The 22,919-nt window shown below is 39.0% G+C and overlaps 1 protein-coding gene across 1 annotated transcript in view; it reads left to right on the forward strand.

The window, feature by feature from the left end:
• ACACA (acetyl-CoA carboxylase alpha) overlaps nt 1–22,919 on the forward strand; it is a gene marked incomplete at its 3' end in the record, with an annotated part of 204,764 nt that overhangs the window by 50,942 nt on the left and 130,903 nt on the right. The window contains exons 6-12 of the mRNA XM_082708529.1: nt 4,704–4,813; nt 5,625–5,706; nt 6,889–6,987; nt 8,464–8,570; nt 12,653–12,763; nt 18,508–18,717; nt 22,450–22,620. Coding sequence (XP_082564655.1) covers nt 4,704–4,813; nt 5,625–5,706; nt 6,889–6,987; nt 8,464–8,570; nt 12,653–12,763; nt 18,508–18,717; nt 22,450–22,620 — 890 coding nt within the window. The remainder of the gene's footprint in view (nt 1–4,703; nt 4,814–5,624; nt 5,707–6,888; nt 6,988–8,463; nt 8,571–12,652; nt 12,764–18,507; nt 18,718–22,449; nt 22,621–22,919) is intronic.

Consider the following 22,919-nt stretch of genomic DNA (forward strand, 5'->3'; position numbering starts at 1 on the left):
TTATTTTTATTTTTATTTTTTAAAAGATTTTATTTATTTATTTATTTATTTATTTATTTGTCAGAGAGAGAGAGAGAGAGAGAACACAAGCAGGCAGAGCGGCAGGCAGAGGCAGAGAGAGAAGCAGGCTCCTCACTGAGCAAGGAGCCCGATACGGGATTTGATCCCAGGATCCTGGGATCATGACCTAAGCTGAGGCAGTGGCTTAACAAACCGAGCCACCCAGGTGTCCTGAGGATTTTTATTTTTAAGAGTAAAAGAGACTTGGGACTGTTTAGCATTTGAGAGGAAGGAGCCCAAGAGGGAAAGGAATGGAGGCATACAGGGACCCGGAGGAGGCGGAAGTGGGTGTAGTCTAGAGCACAAGTGGACAAAAATAAGCATATTCCCTGCTTTTTATTCTGAGGAACAAAAAAAGTCTAATGTGGTAGATGTATTCATACAAGGATGTATATTCATTGTAGTGTTATTTAAAGTAATGAGAAACAGGGATGCCTGGGTGGCTCAGGCAGTTACGCCTCTGCCTTCAGCTCAGGTCATGATCTCAGGGTCCAGGGATGGAGCCCCACATTGGGCTCCTTGCTTAACAGGGAGCCTGCTTCTCCCTCTCCCTCTGTCTCCCAGCTTGTGCTCTCATTCTCTCTCTGTCAAATAAATAAATAAAATCTTAAAAAAATTAAATAATGTGAAACTAGGAGTAACTTAAATGTCCAACATGGGTGCATTAGTTGCATAAAATGTGCAACACTAATAATGTGAAGTACCATGCAGACATTAAAAAAATATGTTGTGGAATTAGATTTCTTGGTCTGAAATGCAGTTTAATATTGCTACATTATTTATTTTGTGTGACAACATTACCATAAACTTGGCAACAGTCAGCAGCTCCCAGTTTCTGTAGGTCAGAGCATGTCTTATTAGCTGGGTCTTCTGCTTCAGGTTATCACAAGACTGCAGTCACTTGTCAGCTGGGTTTGCAGTCTCGTCTGAGGCTTGACTTGGGGATGGATCTACTTTCAAACTCAGATGGATCTATTTTTTTTTTTTTAAGATTTTATTTATTTATTTGACACAGAGAGAGAGAGATCACAAGTAGGCAGAGAGGCAGGCAGAGTTGGGGGGAGAAGCAGGCTCCCCACTGAGTGGAGAGCCCAATACAGGGCTTGATCCCAGGACCCCGAGATCATGACCCGAGCCAAAGGCAGAGGCTTAACCCACTGACCACCCAGGTGCCCCAGCTGGATCTACTTTCAAACTCAGCTTTCAGTTTTCTATGGCCTATCAGATTGAGGGCCTGAATGTTTAGCCAGTCATTAGCAAAAAAACCACGCTTGACTCCTTGTCATGTGGGCCATCCCAAAATGACTGCCTGCTACCTTAAAGCCAGCAAGGCAAAGCCTTTTAGTAAGATCAGGTACTTTCTTATTGTCCTTGCCATATTCTCTTGGCTAGAAACAACTCATAGATCCTGGTCACACCCAAGGAAAGGGGGATTCCTTAAGGTATAAAGACCTAGAAACTGGGATCATGGGAACAGACAGTGTGTCTGTCCATCACTATTGCAAAGAAAAAAGCTAGCTACAGGGTGATACAATAATAGGGAAAAAATACATTGCATATAGTCAGGAAAAGGGATAATGGCATATACCAACAGCAATACTAGTTGTCTTTCAGGGTGGTATTTTGGGGTGTTTTTATTTCTCTTTCTGCTTTTTTCAACTTTTTTACAAAGATTTTATACAATTTTGGCGTGCCTGGGTGGCTCAGTGTGTTGAGCCTCTGCCTTTGACTCAGGTCATGATCTCAGGGTCCTGGGATCGAGCCCGCATTGGGCTCTCTGCTCTGCAGGGAGCCTGCTCCCCCCGCCCCCCCCGCCTACCTCTCTGCCTACTTGTGATCTCCGTCTGTCAAATAAATAAATAAATAAATCTTTAAAAAAAAGATTTTATACAATTTTATAATTTCTTTAAAAGTTATTTGAAAATTAGATCTCTGGAAAGGATTGTAATACTAGTGTTATTGAATTAAGGAATTAATATTTTGGATAATTTTTCCTTTTTTCTAACCTTTCTATTATGTTAATTATTTTAGTACCTTTACTAAATATAATTTATTTGCCATAAAAAGTTCACATTTCTATGAGTTTTAGTAAATTTGTACCATTGTGCAGTCATCATAGGAATCCAGTATAAAACACACATTACTTTTGTAATTTAAAAGATTATGAAGAAGGAGCCTTAGATGGAAGAGTTGGTTCTTCACATGAGGAGAGGACTTCATCATCTGAGACCTGGAGTTGGGGGGAGCAGGCATGCTTGACAGTGAGGGTGGTAATAATCAACCCAGTTGCATATTTTTTATGTTGTGCTCATTATTGGGAAAGTTGGAGATGTGGATGATTAGTGCAATCTCTGGTAAAGAACCAAGTGTTCTCTTTTGAGGTGAGTTTTGTTCCTTTGTGACTATTCTCTAGAATAGATTCTCTTGTGGTAATTATGGCAACTGGGAACCAGGAGACAATGGAGAAGTCCAAGCTGTGTGGATAAGATAAAATGCTTTCTTCTACTTACCAGGGCATGAAAGGGAATTTCATGTCTGCAGTAGTGATACCAGAAAACTGATTGGTGTAGAACTCTGAACTGTTGCTGGTTGGTGACCATAGTACATTCATGAGCATGTGTGATGTAGGTCAGCAATTAATGTAACTTTCTTTTCTGTACCCACGGCTATGGAACTTCAGAAAAGGCTAAACCACAGTAGAAAAGTTGGACGGATTTGACTATAAAAAAATTTTTATTTAGCAAATAAAAAGTTAAAGACAAATCGTAATCTGGAAAAACACTTTGCAGCAAAGAGTGTCTACCTATAATAGAGAAAATGACACCCTTCAGTAGAAAATGAACCAAGAACATGAATTAGGTAGTTGATAAAAGAATGAGAAAGGAACAATAAATATACAAGGAAAAATTTGATACTAATGGTAATCAAAGAAATGTAAAGCAAAACAATGGTCGATTGGGATTTTTTAGTTTATAAGACTAGTAAAATTTTAAAGAGTGATAAGGGGCACTTGGGTGGTTCAGCCTGTTAAGTGTCTGCCTTGGGCTCAGGTCATGATCCTAAGGCCCTGGGATGGAACCCTATGTTAGGGTTCCTGCTCAGTGGGGAGGCTGCTTCTCCCTGCCCCCTCTCCCTTTGCCCGCATTGCTCTCTCTTGCACACTTTCTCTCAAATAAATAAATAAATAAGTGAGTGATAATATCTAATATAGGTTAGAGTACAGATAACTTGTCACCCATGTTGCTAATGAGAGTCTAATGTGGTTCAATCTTTGAAAATGTGGATACCATTTGATTTAGTAGTTGTATTTCTAGGAATGTATCTTGTGGGTATAATTGGACAGTAGTACAGGGATATTCATCATTGCATTATTTTAATATTTTCCAAATCATTAATGACCCATATGTTCAACAATAAGTTAGTGGTTAAATGAATTATGAACTGTTGTGACATTATTGGAATGGTAGATATCCATTGAAATATCAAGTGTATATTAAATATATCTAAAATACTAAATATCTATTAGTATCTCTCTATCATGTATGGGAAGATACCCACAATATATTGTTAGATTGATTAACAGTTTATGGTTTCTAGTACATCAAATCATAAACTGATTATCTCTGAATGGTGGGACAATAAGTGATTTCAGCTGTTAAAAAATAGTATTATTACATCCTGATATATTACCTAATTTTTGTTAATGGTTCACATGCTTTCCCTTTTATTGTCAAAGAGAACAAAAAACCTGTTTCTTTTGAACAAACTTCAGGCCTTTGTATCTTTGGAATTTTTTTTTAGAAGGACATGAAACCTTTAAAAATTAATAACAAGATAGAAGAAACATAAATATGGTAGAGATAGACCTTGAGCAAGTTCTTTGACTGCTCCAAGCCAATTTCCTGTAAACTAGGTGACAATAATACCTATCACTTTTAGGATTTTTGAATATTACATAATATATGTAAACTGCTTAGTATAGTTAACTGCGCGCTGTAGTGGTCTACTACATTTGTTGCCAGAGTGGGAAGAGAGAGATGTCAGGGAATACTGAGGAAAAAAAAAAAATGCAGGGAGGGAAAGAAGTTATCTTTTAACAATGTCTTTCAAATAGCTGCCATCTCCAGCATTCCAGATCAACTCTCTTCCAGCACTTTCTAGTTGCCTGTAACTGACCTTTCCTGTTCATCTAGTCTACAAACCTTTCTTTAGGCTCTACCCTCTTTTCCCAGTTCGTCTGGGCTCGACACCAGAAAAAGGGCTTTCTTGGAGAATAGTGTAAGTTAGAGATAAAAGGTGTCGGGATTGAAACTTTTTATCAGAATAGAATAATTGTACAGGGGTCTCTAAGTGACATGTCATCCTTAATACATAGATCTTAAAGACCCTTCTCAAAGGTTACATAATGAAATGTTTGAGAACAGCTGTTTTTAGTACAAGAGCTTCCTAAATATGACATTAGCACATGTTAGCGCCCGTGACTTAATAAAGTCAGAACCTCTAACTAAGTGGTCCTGGGACTTAACCCTGTTAATGCAGTTTGTCCTGTTACCTGTGATGGTATCTGTCCTTTACAACGTTTTGCCCTTCTGTTACATTTCTGAAAATAAATCGTGTGTCTGTTAATTTGCTTGCATTTTCAGAATATATTAAGATGGCAGATCACTATGTACCGGTGCCAGGAGGACCAAACAACAACAACTATGCAAATGTGGAATTAATTCTTGATATTGCCAAAAGAATTCCAGTACAAGTAAGAGATGCCAGCGTGTCCTTTCAAACCAGGTTTAGCCATCTGACTGTTAAATGCAAGAGGCTATCCAGAGAAGAACTTTAAAATTTTATATAAAACATCTTTGTTGAAAGTTTGATAAAAGCTTTTTTTAAATGTGGGATATAACAGATCGGGAAAAGAGAGGTAGAAAAAATGAATGAGTCAAAGTAAAATAAATATAATACAGACAGAAGGTTTGTAAGTGTCTTTCAGAGATTAAGTTATCCATTGCACCTTCAAACTATCTCAAGTAAGTAAAAGCTCCTGTTTCCAGTGGAATATTCTTAGCTCAGAATATGGTGATATAGAAGCAGATTATTTCTTCCCTATTATATTGTGTTAGGAAATTTAGGGTAAATGTCCTAAAGCTCAGAGAGAAAAAAACTATTAGAGATTTATATGGCAATATAACCACTGGATATAAATGTGGAGTTGGGTGGACAAAGTAATTGAATCTGTGAAAGAAAACCAATATTTCTAGAAAGGGCTCTGTAGAGTCTCCTGGAAAGGCTATGCATTGAGTTTCCTAAAGAGCAGCAAGACTAGCTGAATCTTAATATCAACTTCAACTTATTTTGACCTCTTCAGAGGTTGTGCCATAATGGACTGCTTATTTTTATTCTCTAAAAAGTTTGTCAAGAATCAAGCATAGAAGCTGAATTAAGTGTTAGGATCTTGTGGAGCTATTGTACCTCATGGAGTAGGGCGAGTCTTGTAGAGAGTAACACAGTTTATCATGGTTTTTTTTAGTGTGAATTTTAAGAACAAATCATATTATCTTCCTTTATAGGCAGTGTGGGCTGGCTGGGGTCATGCTTCTGAGAATCCCAAGCTCCCAGAACTTCTTTTGAAAAATGGCATCGCCTTCATGGGTAAGCCTTTCTGACATACTCTTCCTGTCTTTCTGGTTCTGTCAGTTTTGCCTGTGTTCCACTCCATGTTCTGCTTTTCTTCTGTTTAACATGCACTTGGCTCTTATTTTTCGTCAGTTAAAAACTCTCAGAGTAACCCTCTTCATTTCTTTTTTTTTTTTCTTTTTTTTTTCTCTTCCTTATTTCTTACATCCTACTTACCTTTCTTCATTTTGTCTTTTCTGTCCCCAGGTTCTTTTCCATGATATATGGAAAAGGCTCTGATTTCCAAAACACTGGCCTTTTAAACTTTGCCCTTAATTTTAAGAAAATATGTGGAGAAAGGGCCTTTTTTATGTAGCAGAGATAATTGAGTATTAGGATACCCTAGCACTGTGCCCTTAAATATGAATCATCACCTTCACATTTAGTATATAGGTAACGTTCTTGTAAGTGAGAGCCTTTTCTTCTGATTTTTTGCTGTGCTATATAGCAGAGAGAGAAATCAAGAGTATATTGGTTCAAAGGGTTTCTCTCTTTATCTCAGAGATCTTCCACAACGATGATTATGTATTGTAAACCCTATTAAAGATAAATCTTCCTGGGGTGTCTGGGTGGTAGTGCGTTAAGTGTCTGCCTTTGGTTCAGGTCATGATCTTAGGGACCTGGGATCGAGCGCCCCCATTGGGCTCCCTGCTCAGTGGGCAGCTTGCTTCCCCCTCTCTCTCTGCCCGCCTCTCTGCCTAGTTGTGATCTCCCCCTTGCTGTCAAAATAAATAAATAAAATCCCTAAAAAAAAAAATAAAAGATAAATCTTCCTTTTGGGTTCCCCTAAGACCAAGGAGGGCATATTTTAGACTTGAACCCCAAACTTTTTAGTCCTTATTTTAGGATTGGTTAAAAAAAAAAAAAGACCTTTATAACCTGGTGAAGTTGGATCATGAACAACGATAAAGTCAGATTTTTCAGGAATTTAATTCAGTGTACATACCGAACTCTGCTTAAGAGCTCACTACATTAGGTTCTATAAAGGGTACAAAGACAAGTCATAACATAGTAATCCCCCTAATCAAGATCATGATCTCCATAATATGTAATGTAGGGGAGATAAGACAAATACAAAAATAATTACATAGAAGACAAAATCTGTGTGACAGAGATGAAGCCAGAATATTGCAGTCATGGTTCTTTTCTTGTTTTTAGGTCCTCCAAGCCAGGCCATGTGGGCTTTGGGGGATAAGATTGCATCTTCCATAGTGGCTCAAACTGCAGGTATCCCGACTCTTCCCTGGAGTGGCAGTGGTAAGAAACTATTTCTTGTTTGTATTTTGAAGTACGGAAAATCTCAGTATGATGTTTGGGACTGTGGCTTAAATCTTTATTTTAAGTGTATTGGGTGATGGGCATAAAGGAGGGCACATGATGTGATGAGTACTGGCAGTTATATGCAACTGATAAATTGCTGAACACTGCATGTGAAACTAATGATGTGTACTATATGTTGGCTAATTGAATTTAAATTTAAAAAAATGTATTCTGATATGTGATAAGAAATAGAATCGAGGTTGATTTCTGGTACCTTGTATTTCCTAGCTTAATCAATATACCTGTGATTTTATGATGTCTTAGGAATATAAATTTTATACCAGATGCATAGATGCTAAACTGTGATTTAAGTGATCTGGGGACTTAATTGGAATTTGGAGAAACTCTAGGAAAACTCACATGGTTCTGTAGATTGGGATCTGCTCTGGGTAGGCTAGAATCTTCTTCAGAGGTGGACTTAGGCAGAATTAGGCCTTTGAACCTGTCTGAGGGGTGACCTGGATCACTAAGAAAAACCTAAAACCAGCTTATTCAAATGTTTGCCTGCCAGTGTTTTCTTAATGCCAGCCCACTATCTATTGGTGATTTGCTTTGCCTGTTTAATACCATTCAACGTCTCCTTTGCCCTTGATGCAGAAAATGAGGGCAATAATAAACCTTTCTTCCAGGCATACAGAAGAATAAAATTTTTCTTGAAATGATTTATAGTTGACTAATCCCTTAAAGAGTGCCATGTGAATCATTATAGCTGATAGCAGTATGAACTTGCCTTTTTTTAGTACTCCAGCAAAGGGAGCAGACATACTCTAAAAGCTCTTTCAAATGGGAATGACCATTGTCTTGAGGCTGAACAGATTTGAACTCTTGATACTCTGGCTCTCCAGGGGGATTGCAATATCCTCTCCAGAACTGCTGGGTCAAACAGTTTAAAATAAACGTTTGAATTTGTTCTTGTTTGAATGGAGAGACTGTAGCATTCCCCTTGTGGCTGAGTACAGGGACGTTCAGGGAGCATGGAATCATGACTCTGCTGAGGCCAATAAAACCGCCATTTCCATTTCCAAGGGCTCATAAAGATTGAATTATTTCCCAGACCTCTGGCCCTGGAGCAGGCCTGAACACACAAATCGAAGGTATTTTGCCTGTGGAGTTGCTGTGAAAAGTCTGACATGGGTTTTTTGTTTTTTTGGTCTTGTAGGTCCTTGCATTTTTACAAGTTTGCTCCCTGTTTGTTCTCTTGGCTTCTTCTAGGGTCAGAACCTGAGTTGCCAGGTCCTGCAGAGCTAAGTGCCGTTAACCCCAGGGACTGATGAGGCTTTTATGGCATTCCTTTTTCTCACATATACCCTCAATTTTGGAAAAATATGAGAGCATTTGAAAGAAGGAATAGCAGAAAATTGACAAGATCAGAAGCTTTTATAGCAGCTTTCAAGTCACTGTTATCTGTTACAGGTCTTCGTGTGGACTGGCATGAAAATGATTTTTCAAAACGTATCTTAAATGTTCCCCAGGAATTATATGAAAAAGGTTATGTGAAGGATGTGGATGATGGGCTGAAGGTAGGTTACAAACTCTAGGGAGTGATGTCTTTCAACTGACCAGTTAGAGTCACAAAGTAATTTGAAGGCTGGTTCATGATATACACCTGTGATGGCATTGGGATTGTAAGAACATGAGATATAGTTTATAGAGTAAGGAAGTGACCTAGATTTAACAAAAATAATTAAAAATTTTTTTATAGCTTTTTTTTTTTTTAAAGATTTTATTTATTTATTTGACAGAGAGAGATCACAAGTAGGCAGAGAGGCAGGCAGAGAGAGAGAGAGGAGGAAGCAGGCTCCCCACCGAGCAGAGAGCCCGATGCGGGGCTTGATCCCAGCACCCTGAGATTATGACCCGAGCTGAAGGCAGTGGCTTAACCCACTGAGCCACCCAGGTACCCCTAATTTAAAATTTTTTTGAAGCAAACTGCTCCCCCCGGACAGAACATTTCTTAGGTGGCTAATTCAGCTTTAAGGGACTACCAACTCTGCCCTCTACCACCTGTTAGTGTGTGTATGTGGGGGTGGGGGTAGGGGAAGGAGTAACAAACAATTCACATTTTCCCCTGCTTAAATTCAGAACCAAGAAGCCAGGCAGACAGAGAAATGTCAGCTTTATTACAGATAGGTTGGTGAAAATGGCTTCAGTGTGTAGCAACAATCAGATGTGTAAACTGAACATCTGAGTTCTGTCTGCTCATTCACTGGGTATTGGCGGTGCTGAGTAACCCCATACTTTCCTCTGCAGGAACAGAGCTTTTACCATCCAGCTTCTTTGTCATTGAGAACTGACAAAGAGCATATGTTCTGTGCAGTGGGCTGATCCCAAAGGGGAAGAGGTCGAGCTGTGCATGCTCAGTTCCTCCTTCCAAACTGACCAATCACACAATTCACTTTTTCCCTTGGGGAGGGGTGAGGGAGGGAGCCAAGAGAGGCTGGAAGTGTCTAATTTCTGTCCATCCTTGTAGCAACAGGAACCCATGCAAAAGGAGATCCTTTCTCCAACATTGCGGTTCTTTCTTTTATCGTTCTCTCCTGTTTGTTCCCCTTTCACTTTTTAAATAGTTGGAAGTGTCAGTTACGCATGCTTCCAAGTAGATGATGAAAGAGGCTATTTTAGAAAAACATACTACTCGTGTTTGACTTTGTGTGTTATAAATTCAAGAGGAAAACTGAATGCTCAACTAATTTTTCTCTTTTGTTTGCATTTCAAGTTAAGCCTCTTGTAATCTCCTTAATAAGAATAACTAATATTTCTAATTGAATTGCAAACGCTATACTCTATGTGCTATCATTTGCCAAAGAGTAGAAGCCCTTTGTAAGGAACTAGCTATTTTGCTCATCAATTAAAATTCCTTTTTTTCCTGGTCATAATTTTAAATGAAAAATTTCTGGTAGAAAATTTGGAAGGCTAGAAAAGAAATGATGATAAAACTACCCATAAACCTACCATCTAGAGATAGATACATATTCATAACACATTAATGCATCTTCTTTCAGGCTTTTTTGATTCATAGTTTGTTATCATAAAATGATCATCTTTATTAATAGATTCCCATATTTATAATTATTATAAGTATAAAATTAGTTTCTCAGTATGTATATATATATAATGTGTATCTATATATATATATTGCTTAGTAATCCTAGTTTCTTTTCCTGTTTTTATTAGGTATAAGCATTTTCCTTATGATATTAAAATTCTTCTAAAATATCCTAAATAGGAGCACCTGGGTGGTTCAGTTGGTTGTGTTTTTGCCTTCAGCTCAGGTCATGATCCCACGGTCTTAAGACTGAGTCCCGCATCAGGCTCCCTGCTCAGCGGGGAGCCTGCCTCTCCCTCTCCCTCTGCCTCTCCCCCTCCTCGTGCTCTCTCTTTCTCACTCACTCTCACTCTTTCTCTCAAATAAATAAATAAAATCTTTTTAAAAAAAGTATTCTAAGTGGATGACCTGTGCCTAGAGCCTTCATATCTTTTTAAAGGATATTTTATTTTTAAAGATTTTATTTATTTATTTGACAGAGAGGCAGGCAGAGAGAGAGGGGAGGAAGCAGGCTCCTGCTGAGCAGAGAGCCCGATGCGGGACTCAATCCCAGGACCCTGAGATCATGACCTGAGCCGAAGGCAGCAGCTTAACCCACTGAGCCACCCAGGCGCCCCAGCCTTCATATCTTTTTAAAAGACCTACCTTCTTACTGACATCCTATGGACTACCCTATTTTTTTTAAAGTCTTTTCCACACTTGTGGCTGATTCTTTGGTACTTATCACTCAGAAATAACTTGCTTTTATAACACTGTTTCATCAGGCTAACTCTGTTTATAAGCTTAGAAGTGATTAGAGCGAAGAGAATTTTAGAAGAGATGGAACTGTGCATAATCAACTAATTCGACATTTGAAATTACCCTTCTTTCTGTTGGTACATGTTTAGATATTGTTATGATGGAAACTAAATCACTGGGATGTTTCGACAAAGGAATGACTTAGTTATTCTAAATTTTGGCTAACTTTTCCCCACTCTACTTTTGCCGTAACAATACAATCTAGACATCTTCTGTATTGTTACATATAAAAGCCACCTCATCCCTTTTAATAATTGATAGTATTCTAACAGATGGACATATTTTGATTTAACTACCTCTCTCCTTAACAGATACATAATAGTTTTTAGAAAGTTTTAGGATTGTTACCTGATCATTATTAAATGTCATGAATGCAAAAACCACATGAGTATGTGTTGAAAATTAGTTTTCCTAATTTTTAAAGTACTTTAGTATCTTGTTATGTTTATCTTTTATAAAAAGTTGAGTGAGAAAATAACTTCTGGATATATGAGAGTTCTGATTTGTTAAATCTTATGTGTTGTCAGAAGCTGTCAGCATTTTACTAAGTGAACTTATTACACCTTTTTTAAAAATAAAAATTAGTGGTAATACATGAATACCTATATATTATAAGAAATTCCAGTAATATAGAAATAAATACAGTAAAAAGTGGAAGTATATCTACCCATCTTCCTTTTATAAATTACCACTGGTGTATTTCTAGACTTTTTCTTTCAATACCCTGATATGTGGGTGTATGAATGCATGCATAATCATATATAAACTTTAAAAAAGATATATAAGCTTTAAAAAAGATTTTATCTATTCATTTACTCAGAGAGAGAGACAGTGCAAGCAGGGGGAGGAGCAGAAGGAGAGGGACAAGCAGAGTCCATGCTCAGCATGCAGCCTGACATGAGGGTTCGATCCTATGACCCTGAGATCATGACCTGAGCCAAAATCAAGAGTTCGGTGCTTAACTGACTGAGCCACCCAGGTGCCCCGTAAACAAGTAGTTTTATTTTGTTTTTGTTTTTGTTTTTTTTGATGTATACAGGATTGTCTTAAGTTGAACAATATGAACATGCCAGTATTCAACAATTCCCTTTTTTTTTTTTAACCTACAAAAAATGGTCACTTTATTTTGGTTCAACCTAATGCTACAAATACTGTTAAGACTTCTTTTTTCACCTATGTTGCTACTTTTTTTTTTTTTTTTGGCCTATGTCTTTAGGACCTTTCTATTTTACTACTTTTGGACCTACCAATGACAGCATTTTTTTTTTTTTAAGATTTTATTTATTTTTATTCAGAGAGAGAGAGAGAGAAAAAGGGAGAATGCAAGCAGGAAAAGGGGCAGAGGGAAAGGGAGAGAGAGAATTCTAAGCAGATGCCGTGCTGAGCACAGACCCCAACATGGGGCTCAGTCATGACCTGAGCTGAAATCAAGAGTGGGTCACCCGGATGCCCCCAATGACAGCATTCTTTTTTTTTTTTTTTTTTTTTTAAAGATTTTATTTATTTATTTGACAGAGAGAGATTACAAGTAGTCAGAGAGGCAGGCAGAGAGAGAGAGGAGGAAGCAGGCTCCCTGCCAAGCAGAGAGCCCGATGCGGGACTCTATCCCAGGACCCTGAGATCATAACCTGAGCCGAAGGCAGCGGCTTAATCCACTGAGCCACCCAGGCGCCCCCAATGACAGCATTCTTAAAGGAAGAAGGTGCCAGTTTTCTCCTTCACTGTTAATAATAATACATTTTTCTCTTTTTCTTGAAGGCAGCAGAGGAAGTTGGATATCCAGTGATGATCAAAGCCTCAGAAGGAGGAGGTGGGAAAGGAATCAGAAAAGTCAACAATGCAGATGACTTCCCCAACCTCTTCAGACAGGTAGAATACAAGTTGTTTTTGTTTGATTGAATTTACAGGCATATCAGAGATACATGATTTAACTCACACTATATATACAAAGTGCTATGTTGTACACCAAAAACTAATGTTGTATGTCAATTATACCTCAATAAAATAAAAGATAATAATAAGTCATTATATAATTTGGATGTCCAGAAAATATTTAATTTTTAATTTTGTCTGTAAGTACTCTAGTCTCTCTCTAGCTCCTATCTGCTTATTAGTGATGTCCAGTTCAGTGTAAGGTTTTTTCAATAAGGAAACTCAAACAATAGTCATTCACTCTTCTGTAGAAGTGCTCAGTTTCTCAGATAGCTCTTCCCTGTATAGTGTAGTGGTTCATAGGACCTCATAGTGATAGGGAAGAGTCAAAATGCCTTTCTACATTTTTGTGTTCCCCTATTGCTGACACTGTAAATAAAGTATGTGGTTAACTCCTGATCTGGATGCTCTTGGCTTGGCCAGACTCAGGCTCTCTGATTGACTTTACCTCACTTTAGTTCAAACTGGCTGCAGGCTCTGCAGTTTTTGCTGTGTGTCCCATCTACCTGGCCAGCTCCCCAGTCTACATCCTAGTCTGTGCTGCATGGCCACCACACACAGATGCCCTATGGCAGGTCCACATCCTATAACTGAGGAGGGCTAGGAAAAAAACTTCAAATCTCTGTCTAACCCTCTGATTTGCAGCCAAGAGATGTGGCCAGACTAGAAGTTACTTGTGAAGGCCAAAAAAATGATCTTGTTTCAGAATCTTAGAGAGATAATTTGGAGACAAACATCTCTTCTTTACTGCCCTACAGCTACCCTCACATACTTGACTCACTTTTTTTCTCCTACCAGAAAAAGAGGAATAAGAAAAAGGAAAATTGGGACACATTCTGGCCTTTCACTCTCTTAGCTTCCCACTGTTTTTATTTTTTCCCAGCATTTTTTACTTTGCATTACCCTTTACTAGTGTCTCTAGCCACCTTCTATTTGGCCTTTTTCTTTTTCTAAAGACCATTCAACAGCAAACTGATAGGTGTTATTTTGTTGCACTGTCTTATTTTGAATGTCAGAATTCAAATATTACCCTTCCTTTTCTTTATATACCTTTTGTAGTTTACCTAATTTCATAGGTAGATCAATGCCTCGTGGGGTCTAAAGAAAAGGTCTTTCACTCTTAGAAGTGAAAGAAAAAAAACGTTTAATTTTTTTAAAAAGTATAACTCCTTTAGATATTTTAAAAGTACTTATTACTGTGGAATCAAATAGTTGAAGAATCTAGAACACTAAGATTAGGAAGTTTTACGTGAAAGTCCTCAAGTTCAAATAATGATTAACTAAATAACAAACCAATCCTCCCATTGAGAACAAACTAGAATAGCTGGACAAAAATTTTTTTAAAAGTCTATTTCAAAGCATTAGAGACTTTGCAAGACAGTGAAGAGTTAGGGGGCTAAAGTATAAGAGAAGAAGGAAACATGAGGAGGTGGCATTTGAAGCCACTTTTTTCCTAGAGATATCTTCTAGTTTGAGAAGAAGCAGTTAAAAAGCTGATTGGAGTTTTCAGCAGTCAAAGACTTAAAGGACAAAACTTAGCCTTTAGAGTTTGCTAAGGAAGGTTCCCTGCAAAAACCTCCCAGATTTTAGGTTGGGATCTTAAAGACACTATACCTTAGGAGTAAAAATAAACTGGAAGTAGACCAGCCTTCAGAGGGACTAAATCTCAGCTTCAAGATACTCAAACTTTGATTCAAGCAAGGGGTTCTAGGTGGTGGTGTCACTATCCACCAGAAAGAAGCACATTTAATAACATCCAGAACCTCAAATTATTTTTTTTTTTATCTTTCAAATGCTGTTATCAAATACCATTTCAGAGTAAGCAGGCATATCAAATTACATGACTGAAAATCAAGAGAAATAGAAGTCAGTTTTAAACAGACCTGCAGAGAGTTTATATAATGGATCTTTCAGACAAGGATTTTGAAGTAACTATACTTAATGTATCCAAGGAAATTAAAGACAAGAATTTGGTTGGAAAACTGGAAACTAAAGAAGAAACAAATTCTAGAACTGAAAATTCAATAAAAATAAGTCAATAGAAGAGTTTAATAGTGTATTAGATGCAGTTGAAGAGAGAATTAGTGACTGGAAGATAGCTCAGAAGAAAATTCAGACCAAAGCATGAAGAGACAAAAGGATGAAAAATACAGAAGAGAGCATGTAAGAGATTATTTGCAAAAATGATCATGATAACTCCTCCCATCTCTCTATACACACCCCTGTGATTTTTGCCTTTCCTCCCACCAAGAAAGACCCCCCCCCACTCTTTGAATTTTGACTAGCCTTGTGACCTGTTTTAACCAAAAGAATGTAGCAGAAATGGTATATAAGTTCTGACGTCTAAACCTCAAGTGGTCTTGTAGTTTCTGCCCTTGCCCTCTTGAATTGAGCCTCAGACTGACAAGTGAAGAAATTACTCTAGCCTTTTGGAGAAAGAGAGGCCACATGATGTATAGATGAGTAGTCCCAGTTAAGACTTCCTAGACCTGGATGCTGACAGCACTGTATTTGGGACATACAAGTGAGACCCTATTAGACCATGCTACCCCAGTCCAATTGCATGAGCAGCTCCTGGCCAGGATCAGCAGAGCTTCCTGACTGTGTGCCCTGCTCAAATTGCTGTGAGCAAAAAAATAAAATGGTCAGTGTCCTAGGTTACTAAATTTATGGTGGTTTGTCAGGCATCACTGGGTGACTGCCACAGAAATTGATACCCCAAAGGTGTGATGCTGTCATAACAAACAAACAAACAAACAAAAAAATTAACATTGACTTTAAGACTAGCTCATAGGTGGAGGCTGAAAAAATGATGAGTTAATGAAGCCCAGAGGAATGGAATGGTGAATAAACTGTTAGTGGAGCCTGGATAGGCAGTGAGGAAATTGTTAGTAGAGTCTGACAAAAAGGTTAACATGTGTTCTGTAATGATGGAACAATTGCCTGAGGTAACTTGGAAGATAATGTATTTAATGAACTCATGGACCTAGTTAAGGAAATCTCTAGACAGTGTTGAAAGCATCTGTTCATTCCTTCTGGTTACTTATGCTAAGGAACTATATAAGAGAGATGAGCTAATGAAGGTGTTTCAAGCTTGTTGAGTTTGAAAATAGAGCTTTTTCTCATTCCCAGTCTCCACCTGGCAAAAGAATCTCAAAGTAAAAAATGACCTCAGGGTAAAGGCCAAGTCAAGAATACCTGTGCGATCCTTTAAGGTCTCAGAAATATTCAAGATACTCCTGGGTAGATTACCCTCTCAGTTAACAGGAAAGAGCTTCAGAGAATCTTAACGGTGTTATTCCACAGCAGCCTGATATGCCCAAAGTATAGAGATATCTTTTGGGGCAAGGAGTAAATCTCCCAGTGTGAATCGTAGGAAACCCATAACATTTTCAAGAAACTTGTATTGATGATTATACCAAAGGGTCTGAAAGGGTAGTTCAAACTTCATAGAGGCTCTGTGTCTTCAACTTCTATCAACAGGAAGCAGACTGAGAAAGCTATTCAGCTGTAAATACCAGTCATTTCTAATAAAAAGATTTGTCAGAGAACAGGGCTGGGAAGAGGGCAGAGCTAAAAGCAGAGAAGAGCCATGGATTAGGGAGATCACTCCCTAGTTGCAGAACAAGGACCCTAACAAAATTTCCCTGTCCCTATAGTCAAGGAGCCCAAGCTGTACCCATGTGGATTTCAGAGTCACTGTGGAACAGTGACTGCTGTGTACTTCCCATCTTCTCTTCTTTGAACAGGAATATCTTTTTTTTTTTTTTTTTTTTTTTTAAAGATTTTATTTATTTATTTACTTGACAGAGAGAGATCACAAGTAGGCAGAGAGGCAGGCAGAGAGAGAGAGGAGGAAGCAGGCTCCCTGCCGAGCAGAGAGCCCGATGCGGGACTCGATCCCAGGACCCTGAGATCATGACCTGAGCCGAAGGCAGCGGCTTAAGCCACTGAGCCACCCAGGCACCCGAACAGGAATATCTTTGACAGTTATCCTTTCCCCATCTCATCATTAATTATTGGGGGTGTTGGGGCAGATAACTTGTCTTTTTAGTTCCCAGATTGTTGGATCAAGAGAAACTGCCCCTGGAGGAGCTGCTCCCAAGGAGTCTCATTCGCATCTGGACATGATTCATGAGAAAATGGACGTCAAGCCTGATGCCATGATTGGATGACTTTGGGGGTCTTGGGAGGGGGTGAGTCTATTTTGCATGTGGGAGGTATATGAATTATTGTGGCCAGAGGGTGGACCACAGTAGATTGTTTGCAGAGATGGCCGCAATAACTCCTCCCATCCTTGTATGTATATTCTTTTGCAATGTGATTGCCTTTCCTCTCATCAAGAGGTGGCATCTCTTTTCCCACCCCTTGAGTCTTAGCTGGCCCTGTGGCTTGCTTAAACCATTAGAATGTGCCAAAAGTGGTGTCGTGTACATTCTAGAGCCTAGAGCTTGTGAAGTCTTGCAGCTTCTGCCCTCACCCTCTTGGAATGCTGCATTGAAGAAGCCTGATCTAGCCCACTGGAGGATGAGAGTCCACATGCTATAGAGATTAGCTGTTCCAGTCAAGGCTCCCTGGATCTCCCCACCGACAGCGCAAGTCACCAGACATTTGAGTGAGACCATTCAACCCCACTTGAACTACCAGGTGATGATATGCATACAAGTGACCCCAGGCAAGTCCAGAAGAACTGTCCAGATGAGGACAGTATCATTAGCAAATAAAATGATTGATGTCTTCAGCAATGATGTCCCCTGAGTCTTGGGGAGACTTGCTACATAGCAAAACAGCATAAAAGACGTATGGGATACAGTGAAACAATCTAACATCATGGCCTTTGACTCTCAAGAGGAGAGAGAGGATGGAACAGAAACAATATTTGATGACATCATGGAGCAGAAACAGTATTTGTAGAGATAATGGCTAAGAATTATCTTGAACTTAGGAAAGATACCAAGCACAGATTTAGAAAATATATATTGTGAGCCCCACAGGACAAATACAGAAAAAACCACATCTAAGATAACCGGAGTAACTCTGCTACCTCACCACCCCCGTAAAAAAAAAAGAGAGAAGATCTTAAAAAAGAGAGAAGATCTTAAAGCAGCTATAAAAAGATTACTTGCAAAGGAGTAACAATATGATCAATAGCATGACGTCTCGGTAGAAGCAGTGGGAGCCAGAAAACATTGGATGATCTTTAAAAGTGCTACAAGAAAACACCTGCCAGGGTAGAACTCGATCTCCGGTGACAGTGTGCCCCAGCGCTGAATATCCAAGTCCTTTGAGCACAACACTGTCCGTGATGTAATGCGAACCAAGAAAGCACCTCATCTGGAGCAGGGTGTTCATTTGGCTGTCTACAGTTGATGGCAGGATTTTACCCTTTTGTGGGATTTGTGTGTGTGTCTTTCAAACTATTTTGTTTTTTTCACTTTTGTAACACATCGGTGTTCCTGTGTTTCCTAATCACCAAGTAGTGCTGGTTACATAACAAAGAATGTAGGATCTTAAAGATAGATGAGGGCATGAACTATGTTTTATTCATTGCTGTACTCCTACTAATTCACGTGGTCCCTGACACTTCTAGGCATCTGCCTGTTGAAATTGAAGCAGCTTATCAGAATGAAAAAAAAATGCTTACCACTTAAGAATTTGTTTTATTTCCTTTCCTAATGTAGGTTCAAGCTGAAGTCCCTGGGTCTCCTATATTTGTGATGAGACTAGCCAAACAGTCTCGTCATCTGGAGGTACAGATCCTAGCAGATCAGTATGGCAATGCTATCTCTCTCTTTGGCCGTGACTGCTCTGTACAGCGCAGGCATCAGAAGATTATTGAGGAAGCACCTGCTGCTATTGCTACTCCAGCAGTATTTGAACATATGGAACAGGTGTGTATATGAAAAGCTGTCTTTTTTTTTTTTTTTTTTTTTTTCCTTAAACAGGACTACTGCTCCTTCAGTTCTTATACCAGTCTGCAAATAGTGAAATTTCAAACAGTGGTTCTAGATAATTGATAAGATTATATCCTTTTCCTAAAGGACAAATGATTCTGCTATTCTCCCTCTAAACATTTCAGGCTTTCAATCATTTCACGTTTTGGAAAAAAATTTAGTGTACTTTTTTTTTTTTTAAAGATCTTATTTATTTATTTGTCAGAGAGAGAGAGAGAAAGCGAGTAAAAGTGGGAGGAACGGCAGGCAGAGGAGCAGGTTTCTGACAGAGCAAGGAGTCTAATGTGGGACTTGATCCCAGGACCCTAGGATCATGACCTGAGGCAAAGGCAGATACTTAACTGACTGAGCCATCCAGGTGTCCCTAGTGTACTATTTTGAGTAGAGGTAAAGAAAAGAAATTTTGGGATTTTTAAAATCTTACTGTTTTATATATATGTATTTAGATTTTATTTATTTGAGATAGAGTGCACATGCACAAGTGGGGGAACAGACAGAAGGGGAGAATCTTTTTTTTTTTTTGCCCAGATTTTATATATTTACTTGGGAGAGAGAGAAGGCACGAGCAAGGGGAGGGGCAGAGGGAGAAGCAGGCTCTTTGCAGGGCTCGATCCCAGGATTCTGAGATCATTACCTAAGCCACCCAGGCACCCCTAGAGGAAGGGAATCTGGCAGACTCAGCACTGAGCATGGAACCCAACATGAGGCTCAATCTCAAGACCCTGAGATCATGACCTGAGCTGGAACCAAGAGTAGATGCTTAACTGACTGAGCCACCCAGGCACCCCTGATTTTTTTTTTTTTCCAACAAGCTCATGATAAGTGGGTAATTCCATTTTCTAGTTGATTATCTTTGAATCTTCAGATGTATTTATTCAAATCCATTACCTCTTGAAAAGTCCTCTACACATCTCTAAAGTTTATATATTCTGTATTTTTGTGTAGAAAAGAATCAGCAGTCTTGCTGGATCCCTTGGAAACAGTTGTAGTTTATGGGTTTGAACGTGATCTTTTCTGGAATAGTGACTGAGTCATCTTACTGGAAATATATTTTCCATCTCTTTTCTCATGAATTTCAAACAAGCTAAATATATGGTCATCTGTGTTAGAAGTTTAATTCCTACACTGTGTGAATTTATTAAGAATCATTCTTTAACTGTTATTAAAAAAGAGGCCTCCAAAATTCAGTGGCTTAAACAAGATATAAATTCTCTTTCTCATTCTCACCATCATTGTGAGATGAATTGATACCAGGGTTTATTGCTCTGCCATTCACTAGGAACAGGGTCAGCAAACTACAGCTTCTTAGCCAAATCCAACCTGCCAACTTTCTTTGTAAATAAAAAGTTACTTCATCACAGCCGTACTAATTGATTTATGTCTGATCTGGCTGCTTTGTTGCTGCAGTGACAGAGTGGCTTGGTTGTGGCAGAAACTCCATAGACCACAAAGCTGAAAATAATTACTATCTGGTTCTTTAATGAAAGTGTTTGCCAACCCTTGCCCTAAGGTGTTATTATCTTCATGATTAAAGCTTCCTCACAAGATGAGGTTCATATTGTAGCCTGTGGGAGGAGGAGAAAAAGGACTAGGAGGACAAGCATGTAAAAATGTGATCTAGAAGTTACCCGCATTACTACTTCTTTTCATATCCTTTTGGCAAAATTCAGTTACACAATCACACCTAGCTGTGAGGGATGTTGGGAATCGTAATCACTAACTGGGTGGCCATTTACTCAGCTGAAATTGAGGAGATGCTATTACTAGATGAATGACACACAGAAAAATCACTGAAGGGCATTTAATAATCTGCCTCACTCTGCTCCTCCAGCTACCCATTATCTTTTCACACCCCTTTTCTCACTGTACTTTCTCACTAGCATTCTTAGTCTTTCCCCAAAGAAGATAGCCCAAAGTCTCATCAGTCCAGAGTTACTACAGTCAGCTCGGAGTCCAAGATCTCTAGGTCATGTACAGTTCTCTGCATTAAATGTTCATGTGGATTTTCATGGGCCAGTGGCCTAAAAATACAAGTTATCTACCCCTGGTCACCTCCCTCCAGCATCTACCCAATATACAGTGGTGGAATATGAACAGGATAACTCCCATTTGAAAAAAAGAAGAATGAAAAATATACAATAATCATTGGCCCATAGCAGTTAGCAGATCCTTCTCGGCAGGAATTGTGATGATTTCAGTTAGCCCTTTCTCTGCCTCTGGTTCTGCTCTCTGGTGGTAAATCCCTAGCCCATCATCCGTGAAGTACCTGGCTTTGCTCCCTGTGAAGTTCTTTCTCCTTGAGTTTTCTCTGTGATTGGGCCTCGGAGACTATGCCTTCTTTGGCAGAGTCGGTGCAAGAGTGGAGTCACAAATATTGCTCCCATTATCAATCATAGGCTTTTCAAGGCCAGGTTTGTGGTATGTTTAGAAATACAGTTCCTTCAAAACTTAGTTTTCTGGATTATTTGCATCCAGCCAGCTTCAGAATAGGAGTAACCATACTCCCAAGATTTCTAGATACATTGTTTTCCTCTATTAGTTGATCTTTGATACTGGGTTGCTTTAGGGTGAAAATCTAACCTGGTTTTGGGGTACAAAAGAAGTTGGTTTTTTCACAATCTGGCTTTTTCTAACTTTTTCTTAGGGCTTATTTGGTGTGTTATCTGCTGTCCAAGTTATTATGGAAAACAGCTTACCGAATGTTTCGTTATGCCTAACAATGAGGCCCTAACCTCATTGTTGGAATCAAACACTTGATTGTTTTGATTTTTGCTTGATTTGGTTCAAGCTACCCACTTTGATTCCTTGCTACCCACTACTCTGTTGCTAAGCTAACATCCCATATTTTAATTTTTTTAAATAGTAGCATCCTACCTGTATTTTATAATTTCTGTATTGATTAATAGACCGGTTAAGCAGTTTAATAAAAGATCTAAAAAATAAAATGGCCTAGATGAGGTAGAAGTTTCTCTTCCCTTCCCATCATAATCTTAGGTGAGCTCTCCAGGGTTGGTAGGACAGTTCTGCTTCCTGAGGCCATCTTGCAGTTCAGGTTCTTTCTGTTTTGTTCTGTCATTCTTAGTATGTTTTCATCTGCATGGTGGAAACTGACTTGGACTGTTGTGACTGTGTTCCAGAACACAGAAAGGGAGAAGCTAGGAACAGAGGAAAAGTACTTTCCTTTCCAAACCTGATTGAGGGCTTATGCATATTACTCACAAATGTTGACATTACGTATGTCAAAACTGAGTCACTAGCTATAAGAGAGGTTACAAAGTCTAGTCTATAGCTGGACATCCATGTTTCTGGGATGATTACTAGGAATACTAAAAACCAGGACACCCTGAATAGTCTGCCATGGTGGTGTGTTTTTTGGTTTTGGGTTTTTTTTTTTTTTGCCAGCATACACTTACAGCTGAGAAGGTGAGGTTGCCTGTGATCCCAATTGAGAAACGGTTTTCCCAACTCTGGATTGAGTTTGCCATCCATGTCTTAGGGGCCTTATTTAGTAATCAGGGAGAGTGAAATTTACTCTTGTGTGGCTCAAAGCCTTTGGAGGCACTTAAAAACGGTGAACATTTGAGTCAGGGAGAGAGAGAGGGGCTACAGTGGTCTGGCAGCTGGTCAAGGTTGAGATATACTTATGTCGACTTACATTTCTTCTTCAAGTGTGCAGTGAAACTTGCCAAAATGGTTGGTTATGTGAGTGCTGGGACTGTGGAATACCTCTACAGCCAGGATGGAAGCTTCTACTTTCTGGAGCTGAACCCTCGGCTGCAGGTGGAGCATCCTTGTACAGAGATGGTGGCTGATGTCAACCTCCCCGCAGCACAACTCCAGGTGAATCACCCTGATCTTGGCTGAGTGAGTTGCCTGCAGGAGTTCTGAATGTCCAGGATGCCTGAGAAACGGGTTTAACTGGTGTCTGCTAAGAGAGAAGCACCTCCTATTAGAATCTCATCTTGTGTTCATCTCATGCTGTATGGGTTGTGATGTGAGGGTTGGTTTTCCTGATGTGGCACAAATCTAGTAGTACTACCATGTTTTTTAGGCCAGACTTGTTTGGGAGAAACTGTCATATTTTAGAAAGAAATTTTTAAAATAATTTGCTTTATTCAATTAATTTAATTTTAAAAAAC

Source organism: Mustela nivalis (assembly GCF_964662115.1).
Source record: "Mustela nivalis genome assembly, chromosome: 17".
Lineage (NCBI taxonomy): Eukaryota > Metazoa > Chordata > Mammalia > Carnivora > Mustelidae > Mustela > Mustela nivalis.